The sequence below is a fragment of the Macaca thibetana genome, chromosome 1 (assembly GCF_024542745.1).
Source record: "Macaca thibetana thibetana isolate TM-01 chromosome 1, ASM2454274v1, whole genome shotgun sequence".
Lineage (NCBI taxonomy): Eukaryota > Metazoa > Chordata > Mammalia > Primates > Cercopithecidae > Macaca > Macaca thibetana.
Genome location: NC_065578.1, coordinates 113,183,909 through 113,199,076, shown reverse-complemented (window position 1 = coordinate 113,199,076; position 15,168 = coordinate 113,183,909). Strand labels below are relative to the sequence as shown.

The window sequence follows — 15,168 nt, the reverse complement described above, 5'->3', positions numbered from 1 at the left end:
TAACTGAACTTTGCAGAGTTCACCTGGGACATAAGGAAACAGAAGGTGTCAACTGGGCCCTTGTGCTCACTGGGGAAATGGGGAGAGACAGAACTCATGCAGGAGACCTGTAATTCTGCTCTTTCTCTGGGAGGCAAGAAGAAAGGTGGGTTTTGCGTATGAGTGATGGAATGGAATAATCTCAGAGTTAAGCAGACCACAATTTATGTTCCGGTTAGCCTCTTGTTTGTTAAAAATTTGAATTGTAACCAGGTTCCTTTGCTGAGAAGGAAGGCGCTAGGGCCCTGGAGCAAGATGATGGCTGTGTTATGTGACCACAGAAGGTGGTTACGTACTAATTTCCTCTAGGGCTTGTGATGAAGTCAGTAAACCACAGACTTCAGCATGCTCTGCTCAGGCGGCAGCAGTGGCTTTTTGGAGGTGTCTCGGCCATGACACACATTTGACATGCCCTCCCTCAACCTGCTTATAGACTATTTCTCTTGCTCTGCAGCATGGACCAAAGAGAAATTCTGCAGAAGTTCCTGGATGAGGCCCAAAGCAAGAAAATTAACAAAGAGGAATTTACCAATGAATTTCTGGTGAGTTCTGTGTGTTACCCTCTCAGGGTAGTTACATACACTATTTAACTGACTATGTGGGTCCAATTTTCTGAGACCAAATTGCCCTTGGGATAAAGTAAATATCAGGCCTTGAAGGGGAAGACAGAAAAAAAGGCAAACTAAAGTCTGACTTCTCTGACTGGTTTGCATGTATTTTACGTATTCTCTCAAAATTACTGGTTTTAATATTTTGTTTGCTAGCTCTTTGGAGTTTGGTTAGGAATCCTACAGAAGACATATACAACTCCAGATATAAAACCACTAATATTAATTGAACATCCAGATTTCCCCAGATATCATCCAGATATCTGAGTTGTGGTTTATGCTTCATATTACTAATTTTAATTAATATTAAGAAGAAAGAGACCAATGTTAACTTTTCATACAATATTACATTTTTAGCCTCCCCTTGGGATTCCATTTGGCTGACAAAGGTTTTTGAAGAGCACCAAAACTACCCACTGCCACAGTTTTTTTTTTTTTTTTAAGAGTCAGGATCTTACCCTGTCACCCAGGCTGGAGTGCAGCAGTGCAACCATAGTTCACTGTAGCCTTGAACTCCTGGCCTCAAGTGATTCTTCTGCCTCAGCCTCCTGAGTAGCTGGGGCCACAGGTGTGTATCGCCATGCCTGGCTAATTAAAAAAAATTTTTTTTTCTGGAGAGACGCGCTTTGCTTTGTTGCCCAGGCTCGTCTCGAACTCCTGGCTTCAAGCACTCCTCCCATCTCGCCTCCCAAAATGCTGGGATTACAGGCATGAACCACTATGTCTGGCCATCATTTTTCTTTTCTTTTTCATATGAAAAATATATTATAATGTGTTTTTTCAATAACAGGCCTTCCTTAACTTCTTTTTCTTGGAGAAGTAGAATGGCTAGGATGGAGAGTAGAGACAAGCGTAGGTCACAGAGAGAAACATGAGTATAAGATAGGTTCAGGTTGGGTGGATTAGATTACCCAGAAGAACAATGCATCTCCTTTGAGAGAACTGTGATTATTGATGCAATGGCAGCTGGGTAGGCCTCATTCACCCTACAAGCTGAGACATCAGATAACATAGGGTGTCTAATAGTACCTATCATGTATTTTAGAATACTTACAGCTGGTGTTTCAGAGATATAAGAATTTTAAACCTTAGCTCTTCAGCTGTGAAGAAATGGGGGGAAAAGGGAGAACTGAAGTACAAACCTGAAATTTAATCATGATTTTTTTCACTAAATTACCAAGTATTTGACATGTTCTTAAATCTTTCTGTTTTCTAACTTATAAAATAGGGATAATAATTAATGTCCTACCTATCCTCACAGGATTGTTGTGATGATTAAATATCAATAACAATAATTAAATGTGGTCATTTACTGAGTACTATTTATTGAGCACTTAGTAGGTACCAAGTTCAGTTCTAAGCACTAAAAATACAGCGGTGAACAAAAAGAACCAAAACCTTTGCCTCTTGGAGCTAAAACTCTGGTACCAGATAGTAGATGTGAAAACACTCTGAATGTCTCGAGTAATTAGATATTATTGAGTGATTAGATATTATGACAGGAACTCCGATGTCAGCTCAACGTGGATAATCTTGTGGTACTATGAAAAATGTGCTCTCACTGCCACTGGCTGAGCAGTCTGAGCCCCTCTGGTAGAGTTACCTGAAAGGAGTTAAGTAGGACATGTGTATACATGTCCCTGCCCCTGCACTATAATTCCTAAGCCAAAGTAACCCAAGGCATAGATGTAAAAAGTGGGCTGATGGGCAGTGCCGGGCCTCTGTTTTATTTTAGTTGTGTTTCTAAAAATAATGCAGACTGGTCAGGTCCTGTGGCTCACGCCTGTAAACCCAGCACTTTGGGAGGCCGAGGTGGGCGGATTGCCTGAGCTCAGGAGTTTGAGACCAGCCTGGCCAACATAATGAAACCCCATCTCTACTAAAAATACAAAAATTAGCTGGGCGTGGTGGTGGGCACCTGTAATCCTAGCTACTCAAGAGGCTACTCAAAAGGCAGGAGAATTGCTTAAACTCGGGAGGCAGAGGTTGCAGTGAGCCGAGATACAGCTGTTGCACGCCAGCCTGGACAACAAGAACGAACCTCTGTCTCAAAAAAAAAAAAAAATAATAATAATAATAATGTAGACTATATCCCTAATATTTTACCTTTTCTCAGCTAAAGTCATTGTAGTTTCTCACTAAAATATAGCAGCTACTTCCTAACTGGCTTCTCTGCATCTAGCCTTGCCCTACCTTCAATCAATTTTCAGTTCAACACCCAAGTGCTCTTTTAATCATACAAATTTGGTCTTTTTTTTTTTTCTTGGAGACGGAGTTTTGCTCTTGTCACCCAGGCTGGAATGCAATGACACGATCTTGGCTCACTGCAGCCTCCACCTCCTTGGTTCAAGTGATTTTCCTGCCTCAGCCTCCCAAGTAGCTGGGATTATAGGCACGAGCCACCACGCCCGGCTAATTTTGTATTCTTAGTAGAGACAAGGTTTCACCATGTTGACCAGGCTAGTCTAGCCAATCAGGTAATCCACTCGCCTCAGCCTCCCAAAGTACTAGTATTATAGGCGTGAGCCACTGCACCCAGCCAAATCTGGTCATTTTTTCCCTGCTTAAAAACTTGTTATAGTTTTTTTAAGCAGTTTAATATTGTTCAATATAATACACATTTAGAAAAGTACATAAAACATCTAAGTATAATTGTAAAGCAACCATTAGCAGTGTAACCACCACCCAAGTCAAGAAACTGTCAGACCCCCGAAGACCCCTGCCCCATCAGGTCCGCTGCCCCCATCCCACCCTGTCCTGTCCTACCCTGGTCAAGGGATAATCACTATGCTGACTTTTATATTAATCACTTCCTTGCTTTTCTAGCTCCTGATTTTTAGGACCTTGTTTTTGGGTGGTGATTAAGTGTAACCTCACTGTTCACTGACTCATGTCCTCCAGTGGAAAAATAGTCTTCCTCTCAGCTCCATCTAAAGGTTTCAGATGAGACACCAGAGAGAGAGCTTTGGGGGAGTAGAGGAGTGGTGAATGAGACTACATTGCTTGCTTGGACAAGGAAAATACTGCCACTAAATCGGAGGGCTTTCCATCTGGTCATGTTCCATGTCCCATCTTGAGCCCTTAATGTATTCTCCCAGGATTTTATGTTTCTGAGGTTGGAGGACCAATTCTGTGACACAAGGCCACTGTTCACTTAACTGGTGGTACCTTTAGGGGAATTATCAAAATGCATATCTATTTCCAGGTAGATTCCCTGTGCATCCTAACCCCTTTACCCTCTCCCCAGGTCCATGGTTCAGATTTCAGTCTCCACTTCCTTCTTGGCCAGACATCTTTGTACAGAGAACAATACAGATGGCCCTCTGTATCCCCAAGTTCTACATCCTTGGAGTCAACCAACTATGGATCAAAAATATTTGGAAAAAAAACCCAAAAATAACACAACAACAAAAAATAAAAAATGTAAAGCATAACAACAATTTATCTAGCATTTACATTGTGTTAGGTATTACAAGTAATCTAGAGATGATTTAAAATATACAAGAGGACGTGTATAGTATGTGTAAATACTATGCCATTTTATATGAGGGACTTGAGCATCCATAGATTTTGGTATCTTGAAGGGGGTAGTCCTGGAACCAGTCCCTCACAGATACTGAGAGGACTGTATTCATAATTCGATGTGGCAGTCCTGTTATGACAGCTGAAGCCAATGCCATGCTGCTTACGTCTTTTCCCTGTGCCAGGACTAAATTCAGTAACTTTTCTGTAGTTGAAGCTACCACTGACCACCCATCTAAGGTTTTTATACATTCATATAAACATTCATTGAGTGCTTATTGTGTGCAAAGTAATGCCCTAGATGCTAGGAATGCAATGCAATACTCCATGCTTTAGTGGAGCTTATTTTGTAAGACAATAGATATGTCTTAGAGAGGCAGACATTAAACAAGCTAATTAGTATATTAAATATTTAATATAATTGTGACAATCTGGGTGGGGTAGTCAAGGAAACATCAACATTCATTTTCTTATTTACTATTCCTTAAGAAAACCCTGTGAAATAGCTACAACTGTGATTTCTGACTTACAAATGAGGAAACTGAAGCGCTGAGAAGTTAAATAATTGGCCTAAGCTCACTCAGCTGTTCAGCCATAGGGATGAAATTTGACTCAGATCTGTCTTATTACAGAGCTGTGAAATTAATCCTTATCCAATAGTGTTCTACTTCATTCAATGACACTGAGTCTCTCAAAGGACCTAGTTTTAGGGTAAGTGCATAGTGCATAGTTAGTGTAGCTTCTACACAGCAGAAACAGCAGGATGCAACTATACTGTTGAAATTTCTAAAGGTACTTTCAAACATTCCTTATTATTGTTATTCTTATAAAACAATGTTATTGAAAGTTAAAAGAAAGTAAATTCACCATAGTACCAACATTCTAACAAATCAAAACTTTTTTTGTGGATCTTGGCCAGGTGAGGTGGCTCGTGCCTGTAATCCCAGCACTTTGAGGCGAGCAGATGGCTCGAGTCCAGGAGTTTGAGACCAGCCTGGGCAACATGGTGAAACCCGTCTCTACTAAATATAAAAAATTAGCCAGACGTGGTGGTACATGCCTGTAGTCCCAGCTACCTTGGAGGCTGAAGTGAGAGGATTACTTGATCACAGGAGATGGAGGTTGTAGTGAGCTGAGACTGCACCACTGCACTCCAGCCAGGATGACAGAGTGGGACCCTGTCATACACACACACGAAAACCAACAACAGCTTTTTTGTGTGGATCTTCTAGTTCTTGTCCATTTATATAATTTTTTATATTATGGTTATTATAGCATAGGTACAATTTTGTATTCTCATATTTTCACTTACCATTATACCAAAATTATCAGGCTGATTAAAATGTATATAATTTTTAATGGTTGATAATGCAGCATCATCACATGGACATGTATTTGTCCATGTGGGTTTTTTTGTTGTTGTTGTTGTTGTTTTTTGAGGAGTCTTACTCTGTCACCAGGCTGGAGTGCAGTGCCGTGATCTCGGCTCACTGCAACCTCCTCCTCCCGGGTTCAAGCTATTTTCTTGCCTCAGTCTCTCGAGTAGCTGGGACTACAGGAGTGCACCACCACACCCAGCTAATTTTTGTATTTTTAGTAGAGACAGGGTTTCATCATGTTGGCCAGGATGGTCTCGATCTCTTGACCTCGTGATCTGCCCGCCTTGGCCTCCCAAAGTACTGGGATTACAGGTGTGAGCCACTGCACCCGGTCTGTCCATCTGTTTTTTATAATGAAAGAATAATAATCATAATAGAGAATGCTTGTATACCTCTTATAGACACTGTTCTAAACACTCATGTATCAACTCATTTACTCCATTGAGGAAGGTACTGTTTTCATTTCCATTTTATAGGTGAGGAAACAAACAGAGAGGTTAATTAACTTGCTCAGGGTCACATAGCTAGTAAGTGGTGGAATTGAATTTCAAGTTCAGGTAGTCTTGCTTTATCATCTGAAGTCATAAAAACTTCGGAGTCATATAAATCTTGCTTTGAATTTAGGTTATGCCCATGATTAGCTGTGTGACCTTTGATTAAGTCAGTAATCGAATAATTACTGGGAATAATATTCACTTTGAGGAACTGCTGTGAAGATAATAAGTATATAAACTTCCTGAGACATAGTAATATCCAAATAATTTAATTATTTCTCCATTGTTAGACATTTGAGTAATTTCTAATTTTTAATGATTATTGATAACACTAATATGAATATATTTTTCCATGTGGTTTTTCCCTTCTTTTGGATTAATCCTTAGGCTAGATCCCCAAAAATGTTATTACTGGGTCAAAGACTATTAGCATCTAATTGGTTAAGTATTACCAAATGTATTTCCAAAGGAGTTTTTCTAATTTGCAATATGTGAATTTATCATCTTCTCTACCACTCTGCTAGACTTAATAAATATAAAAAAGAATAAAAGATGAAAAAATTTTGCCTACTTACTATGTATCAGGCAATCTGCGAAGTGCTTTGCCATATATGATCTCATTTAATCATTACAACGACCCCAAGAGGAGAATATTATGTTCATTTTACCCATGAAATGGCAAAACCCAGATTTGAAACCAGTCTGTTTTTTTTCAAAGCCTCTTAACCTCTTAAACTGTATCAGGTAAAAATCATGTTTTTTTTTTTCTGATATAACTAGCATAAAATAGTACTTTATTATGCTAATTTCACTTATTTGATTTCTGAGCCTGAAAATGTTCCATGATTATTTTAAATCTGCATTTCCTTATATACGTTTTCTGTTCATCTGCTTTCCACAGTCACAACAGCTAATCCATAGAACTGTGTTCCAGACTGTGCTAAAAGTGCTTCACAAATAGAACTTCATGTACCTCCCAAAGAACCTTTTAAAATGGCTACCAATACCCTACATAGTGTCTCTCCAGCTTCTTATAGCATGCTCATTTTCTTGTCCTTGCCATGCTTCCTCTGCCATAGGGCCTTGCACACATGTTGTTACCTCTGCCTTGAACATTCCTCACACTCCTCTTTACCTAGATAACATTTAGTACTTTTACTTTATTTTATTTTATTTTATTTTTTTGAGACGGAGTCTCGCTCTGTCTCCCAGGCTGGAGTGCAGTGGCGCGATCTCTGCTTACTGCAACTTCTGCTTCCTGGGTTCAAGTGATTCTCCTGCCTCAGCCTCCTGAGTGGCTGGGACTACAGGTGCATGCCACCATGCCCGGCTAATTTTTTGTATTTTTAGTATAGATAAGGTTTCACCATGTTAGCCAGGATGGTCTCTCGATCTCCTGACCTCGTGATCTGCCCACCTTGGGCCTCCCAAAGTGCTGGGATTATAGGCATGAGCCACAGTGCCTGGCCTTTTTTTTTTTTTTTTTTTTTTTTTGAGACAGGGCCTCACTTGGTCATCTAGGCTGGAGTCCAGTGGTGTGATCATGGCTCATTGCAGCCTCAACCTCTGGGGTTCCCATCTCAGCCTCCCAAAGTGTTGAGATTACAGGTGTGAGCCACCATGCCCGACTAATAATTCTTTAGATCTCAATTTGGTGGTCACTTCTTCAGAGAAAGCTTTCTTTTCTTTTCTTCTTTCCGTTTTTTTTTTTTTTTTTTTTTTTTTGGAGACAGAGTCTTGCTGTGTCACCCAAGCTGGAGTGCCATGGCTTGATTATAGCTCACTGCAGACTTGACTTCCTGGACTCAAGTGATCCTCCAGCCTCAGCCTCCCAAAGTGCTGGGATTACAACCATGAGCCACCACACCTGGCCAGAGAAAGCTTTCTGGACCTCTTTGAATAGATCAAATCTTCTATTATAAGTTCTTATTAGCACCATATGTTATTTTTCATAGCACTTACCACAATTTCAGTTTTTTTTTTTTTGTTGGTTTGTTTTTTTGAGACGGAGTTTTGCTCTTTTTGCCCAGACCAGAGTGCAATGGTGCGATCTTGGCTTACCACAAGTGATTCACTGCAGGCGAAGTTGCAGTGAGCCGAGATCACGCCACTAAACTTTAGCCTGGATGACAGAGTGAGACCCCATCTTAAAAAAAAAAAAAGGCATTTATTAAATATGAACGATTCATTGAATCCCAACAGAAAGAAGATAACTAGTTCTGAAGGCCAGGTTTAAGTGCTAATGATTTAAAATATACTAGAATTCAGACTGGTACTATAGCAACTTCTGGAGACTCAATAGAAGACCAGAGACAGATCAAAGCTCTGGTTACATCTTGGTTCTATAAAGGAGACATAGATACATCCTGGTTCTGTATGTATTACAGTAATGATACTAACCAAACAGTTATCAACATGGTACATCCTACAGAGCAAGTGCACAAACATCTATGAATTGACACTACTCATTCCTGGGAATCAGCCTATCACTTGAACATATCTATCGGCATTTCTTGACCTTTGTGCACATTAATGTGCAATTTTTAAAAATGCCACCACCAGAATAAATGTATCACATCACCTCTGAAGCTGACTTCTCTAACTCCAACTCTAGTCTCTCACTAGGGACCATCTAGTCCTATATTTTCATTTACTCACAGGACACTTAAAACACATTTCTTGGCTAAGCACAGTGGCTCACGCCTGTAATCCCTGCACTTTGGGAGGCTGAGGCAGGCGGATCACTTGAGGTCAAGAGTTCAAGTCCAGCCTGGCCAATGTGGTAAAACCCCATCTCTAAAAAAAATACAAAAATTAGCTGGGCATGGTGGCAGGTGCCTGTAATCCCAGCTACTCAGGAGGCTGAGGCGGGAGGATCACTTGAACCTGGGAGGCAGAGGTCGAGGTGAGCCAAGATTGCGCCACTGCACTCTCTGCTGGGCGACAAGGCAAGACTCTGTCTCAAAAACCAACCAACCAACAAACACACACATTTCTTGCCATTTTCTCACATTTTATGTATCTAAAGTTGAACCTCTTGGTTTACTCACCCCAATTTAGCTATTGCCTACCCACCTACCCATTTGCCCCACTATTGCACTGGAAACTAACCTCGATAAGTTTGTTGATCTTGTTGAAGATGATTGCACTGCACGCTCAGACAATTCAGTTTTGTCCTCCATTCCTGTTGGTAGTTCTCCTGATTACTGGATTTAGAGGCCTGAACTCCTAATGCCATTCCTTACCACTCGCGCTTTTTCTGTCCTGATGGAGGCTTGGGATAATACTGACCTATATTTGCAAGGCACGGAGGAACTACCTTGCAAAGTTCTGGAGATAACCAAACTTTGTGTTCTCCCACCTAGCACAGGAGGGCCAAGTTTGATTTTCTTCTCTCTAAAATGTCTCTAAAATGCTATGTCTTCTATTCAATAATGTAGTCCTTCAAGGCAAAGATATCGTGGTCTTGTACTTTCTTTTACTTTCTGTTCTCTTTTGGGAGTGACTTTATTTTATTTACTAGTCTATGAGAATAACATGCAAATGACTCAATCCGAATTTCTAGAATCTAGTACTCCTTGTTATACTGGCCAGGATCCCCGTTCTCCTCTCCTTTCTTGAAACGAAAGGGGTAGTATCATCTACAAACCAAATGAACTTACTATTAGCTTATCAAGCATACACAGAATCTGGTTTCTCACATATTCCACCCTATTTCAGGGCCCATAAGGGATGCTGAGCTCTCTCTTCACTTTATTCTCTTTTTTATTTTTATTTTTTTTGAGACGGAGTCTCACACTGTCACCCAGGCTGGATGACAGACTGGAGTGCAGTGGCGTGATCTTGGCTCACTGCAATCTCTTCCTCCCAGGTTCAAGCGATTCTCCTTGCCTTAGCCTCCTGAGTAGCTGGGATTACAGGGGTCAGCCACCACGCCCAGCTAATTTTTTTTTTTTTTTTTTGTATTTTTAGTAGAGATGGGGTTTCACGATGTTGGCCAGGCTGATTTCGAACTCCTAACCTAGTGATCTGCCTGCCTCGGCCTCCAAAAGTGCTGGGATTACAGGTGTGAGCCACCACACCCAGCCTCTTCACTTTATCCTCTTGGCAACTATTCCCCTGACTTCTCTTGATGGTACCTCTTCTAGGGAACTCACACCCCCTACCTTGTACTTGGCAGAGAAATAACTTCACCCTTTAGATCTCGTATCTTTTCTTCCCAAACTTAAACCCATCCCCATGACCCTGCTTCCTCTTTTATACCCTTTTGCTTTCTACTCTCAGAGTTCCTCCTTTTCTGGTGTAGTTTATCACTTCTTCTGTCCTAATTGTGCCCTAATGTGTTCTTTGTTGGGGTATTGGATCCCAGGTGTCTGGCAGGAAGAGAGGTGGAAGAGAAAAATGAAGCCTGCCGGGCGCGGTGGCTCACGCCTGTAATTCCAGCACTTTGGGAGGCCGAGGTGGGGGGATCACTTGAGGTCAGGAGTTCAAGACCAGCCTGACCAACATGGCGAAACCCCATCTCTACTAAAAATACAAAAGAAAATTGACTGGACGCGGTGGCTCACGCCTGTAATCCCAGCACTTCGGGAGGCCAAGGCAGGCAGATCACAAGGTCAGGAGATCGAGACCATCCTGGCCAACATGGTGAAATCCTGTCTCTACTAAAAATACAAAAAATTGGCCAGGCGTGGTGGCAGGCGCCTGTAATCCCAGCTACTTGGGAGGCTGAGGCATGAGAATTGCTTGAACCCGTGCCGCAGAGGTTGCAGCGAACTGAGACTATGCCATTGCACGCCAGCCTGGGCAATAGAGCGAGACACTGTCTAAAAAAAAAAAATGCAGAAAGAAAAAGGAAGTCTTCACAGTGGTATGACCTTAAGATGTTTGAAGGAAAAAAATCAAATCTTTCATACATTGCAAATGAATTATTCTGTAGGCATTTCCTGTGTGATGTTTTGCTAAGAGTGTCTCCCTTTGTCATCCAGCTAGATTACTCCAGGGGGAGAAAAGGAGTAGGACAAATAAAAGCCATTCTGCCTCATTGTTGAAGGTGGCAGTGAAGGCAGCTAAACAAATATAGGACACATACACACACATCCATCACCTTTATAACATTTTGCCAAATTAATTGAAGCATATCTTACGCAAAGGGGTTTGTGTATAGCATTCTCCCTAGAAAGTGTTCCAAAAGCAAAATAAAACAAAAATAAATAAAAACAGTATAACAAGGAGTATGCACTGAGCTTAGTTCTGGAGATTCCTAGAATAAACTGTTCTGGGACTTGAGATCTTTTCAGCAGCCCTGGGATCAACAGCAACCTGAAAATGATCATTCTGGGGTTGCTTAAGAGTAGGGAGATTTGAAAAATTGGTGTAACTTCAGCTGAAATTCAGCATAGTCTTTCATGTGTCCTTAAATTCCCAAATTAGTCCATTTCTATCCATATCCATCTTGAAGTAAAAATATGGTATAAAGATAGTTCAATAGCTTCTTGGGGTTCAAAGTAAAGCAAGCAAGCAAACAAACAAAAAGATATCAGTTCAGTATCTCTCCTCTCAAATCCAGTTCTGAAAATCTAGAGGAATTCAAATTACCGTAGGCTCTCTCTACAGAGGATGTGTTTGAAGACCTACAGTAGATGCCTGAAACTGCAGATAGTACCAAATCCTATGCATACTATGTTGTTTTTACCTATACATACATATCTTTAATTAAGGTCAATTTATAAATTAGGCACAACAAGAGATTAGCAATAATAGCTAGTAATACAATAGAACAATTATGATAATATACTGTAATAAAAGTTATGTGAGGCCAAGGAAGGTGGATTGCTTGAGCCCAGGAGTTTGAGACCAGCCTGGGCAACATGGTGAAATCCCTTCTCTACTGAAAATATGAGAACTATTCAGGTGTGATGCTCGCGCCTGTGGTCCCAGCTTTCAGGAGGTAAGGCTGAGGTGGGAGGTGAGGCTGAGGTGGGAGGTGAGACTGAGGTGGGAGAATCACCTGAGCCCAGAAAGTTGAGGCTGCATTGAGCTGTGGCCAAGCCACTGTACTCCACCCTGGGTGACAGAGTGAAACTCTATTTAAAAAAAAAAAAGTGACTGCTTTTGGAACTGAAATCTTTGAAATTTTGCTAGATACAGACAGATTTTATTCAGCTTAAGCTCCACTTCTACTTAGAAAAAAAAAAAGTGATCTGAAGTAAAAAGACTAATGGAACTTAATAATTTTCCAGTTGACCATTTAACTAAAAAGCAGTTATGAAGAAAGTAAATTAAGCTTTTAATATCTCCCTTTGGGTGGAGCATATAGCTTGCTTCCAGAAGATATTTGGTTCTTAAAATATTCACAACTTTCACCTTTAAGTTCACACTATCTATGGCTCAGCTGCAGTAAGTGTGATCTTTTCACTTCCCCAAATGTCACTGAACTCCGGTCTCTTTATGCTCTGCAGCTCTGTCCTGAATGGAGTCAGAACCAGAAGATAATAAAAGGGTTGAGGTAGAATGTTTTGCCAGTGGAAAAGGAAAGCTCTTTAGAGATAGCTTCTTACCCCATTTCTCTATGAAGATTAATTATTCTTGGAATCTTATTACAGAAGCTGAAAAGGCAATCTACCAAGTACAAGGCAGACAAAACCTATCCTACAACTGTGGCTGAGAAGCCCAAGAATATCAAGAAAAACAGATATAAGGATATTTTACCCTGTAAGTTCCATTTCTCTCTATAAACTCATACTTTCTCCCAACCTCAATCATTACTATTTCTTTGTACTCACTGCTTACTGATCCTGACCTTGGAACATAGTATTGACAACTTAGTTTGTACTATTTATGACTGCAAAAGAATATTCATTCATTCATTCATTCATTCATTCATTCACTTGTTCACGCATGAGCATACACTATTCACAGTGTTAGGCCCTGACTTAAATCTGCTGACTAAGCTCTCTTAATTATACTATGTCTGTCTTTTGTATTATAGATGATTATAGCCGGGTAGAACTATCCCTGATAACCTCTGATGAGGATTCCAGCTACATCAATGCCAACTTCATTAAGGTACAGTGAAAGAAAACAGCCGGGCGCAGTGGCTCACGCCTGTAATCCTAGCACTTTGGGAGGCCAAGGTGGGCAGATCACCAGAGGTCACGGTTTCAAGACCAGCCTGGCCAGCATGGTGAAACCCTGTCTCTACTAAAAGTACACAAGTTAGCCAGGCGTGATGGTGTGCGCCTGTAGTCCCAGCTACTCAGGAGGCAGAGGCAGGAGAATTGCTTGAACCTGGGAGGTGGAGGTTGCAGTGAGCTGAGATCAGGCCACTGCACTCCAGCCTGGGCGACAAGAGCCAGACTCCCATCTAAAAAAAAGAAAAAGAAAATAAAAGCAGTCCACATTTCCCTAGATACCTAAAAAAAGGGGAGGGCTGGCTGGACTCAGTGGCTCATGCGTGTAATCCCAGCACTTTGGGAGGCTGATGCGGGAGGATCACTTGAACCCAAGAATTTGAGACCAGCCTGGGCAACATATGAGACCCCATCTCAACAAAAAGTTAAAAAATTAAACAGGTGTGGTGGCATGTGCTTGTAGTCCCAGCTACTGGAGAGGCTGAGTAAGGGGATTGCTTGAGAACAGGAGGTCAAGGCTGCAGTGAGCCGTGATTATGCCACTGCACCCCAGCCTGAGTAACACAGTGAGACTGTCTCAAAAAAAAAAAAAAAAAAAAGGGAAGGGGAGGACTAGGTGAGAACACGGTATTATTTGTAGTCACGCCACGTAATTTCTGTTCCCCTTTAGGGAGTTTATGGACCCAAGACTTATATTGCCACCCAGGGTCCTTTATCTACAACCCTCCTGGACTTCTGGAGGATGATTTGGGAATACAACGTCCTTGTAAGTATAGCGTTGCTTCTGTTACTTTATTCTCTACTTTATTAAAAACAGTGCCTTTAAAAAATTGGTCAGTGGAACTTCAGGGTTCAGGCCTCTTTTAGTCAGAATCACAATGCCATTCTTGTCTAAGGAAATGAAAGTTCTTAGCCAGGTGTACTCTGGGAGGCCAAGAGGGGTGGATAGCTTGAGCCTAGGGGTTCTAGACCAGCCTGGGCAATATGGCAAAACCCTGTCTCTACAAAAAATACAAAAATCGCCGGGCGCGGTGGCTCAAGCCTGTAATCCCAGCACTTTGGGAGGCCGAGACGGGCGGATCACGAGGTCAGGAGATCGAGACCATCCTGGCTAACACAGTGAAACCCCGTCTCTACTAAAAAATACAAAAAAAATAGCCGGGCGAGGTGGCGGGCGCCTGTAGTCCCAGCTACTCGGGAGGCTGAGGCAGGAGAATGGTGCAAACCCGGGAGGCGGAGCTTGCAGTGAGCTAAGATCCGGCCACTGCACTCCAGCCTGGGCGACAGAGCCAGACTCCGTCTCAAAAAAAAAAAAAAAACAAAAAAAACAAAAAAAAACAAAAAAAGCAAAAATTAGCTGCGAGTGGTGGTGTGTGCCTATAGTCCCGGCTACTCAGGAAGCTGATGTGGGAGGATTGCTTGTGCCCATGAGGTTGAGACTGCAGTGAGTTGAGATTGTGCCACAGCACTCCAGCCTGGGTGACAGAATGAGACCCTGTCTCAAAAATAAATAAATTTTTTAAAATAATAAAAATAAATTTAAAAATTAGAAAGTTCTTACCTTGACAGGTTCATCTGGTAACAAGATTACTGGTTTGAACAGAGAAAGGGGAAGTATTGTCAGAATGAAGGAAGAGTAAGAGCAATGTTTCATAAGTTACCAGGATTTCTTTTTTGGTTAAAAAAAAAAAAAACAAAAAAGAAAAAAGAATGGTTAATACTTTCTGACTCTGGGATCCATGTATTAACTGCTCTTTCTAACTATACATGAATGTTTAAGTTTCTATCTATTTCATCCCCCAGATCATTGTTATGGCATGCATGGAGTATGAAATGGGAAAGGTAAGTTACTTACTAGTACCTGCTGACCTACAAACAAAGGAAAGAAGAAAAAGGAAGGTGAAATTGGCAGCAGAACTTACCTAAGTGTGCCTAGATAAAACTTATGTCATCTTTCTAGTTTTCAATTTTGCAATGCCACGTGATTCTCAGG

General features: G+C 41.3%; 1 protein-coding gene across 9 annotated transcripts in view; it reads left to right on the top strand.

Annotated features, from left to right (window-relative positions):
* The first annotated feature begins 292 nt into the window (after positions 1-292).
* PTPN22 (protein tyrosine phosphatase non-receptor type 22) overlaps positions 293-15,168 on the top strand; it is a 64,030-nt gene continuing 49,154 nt past the window's right edge. For all 9 annotated transcript variants that reach the window (XM_050747728.1, XM_050747769.1, XM_050747738.1 and 6 more), the window contains exons 1-5: positions 293-581; positions 12,648-12,756; positions 13,034-13,110; positions 13,846-13,941; positions 14,979-15,017. In XM_050747728.1, the coding sequence (XP_050603685.1) occupies positions 495-581; positions 12,648-12,756; positions 13,034-13,110; positions 13,846-13,941; positions 14,979-15,017 (408 nt within the window). In that variant the 5' untranslated portion in view covers positions 293-494. The remainder of the gene's footprint in view (positions 582-12,647; positions 12,757-13,033; positions 13,111-13,845; positions 13,942-14,978; positions 15,018-15,168) is intronic.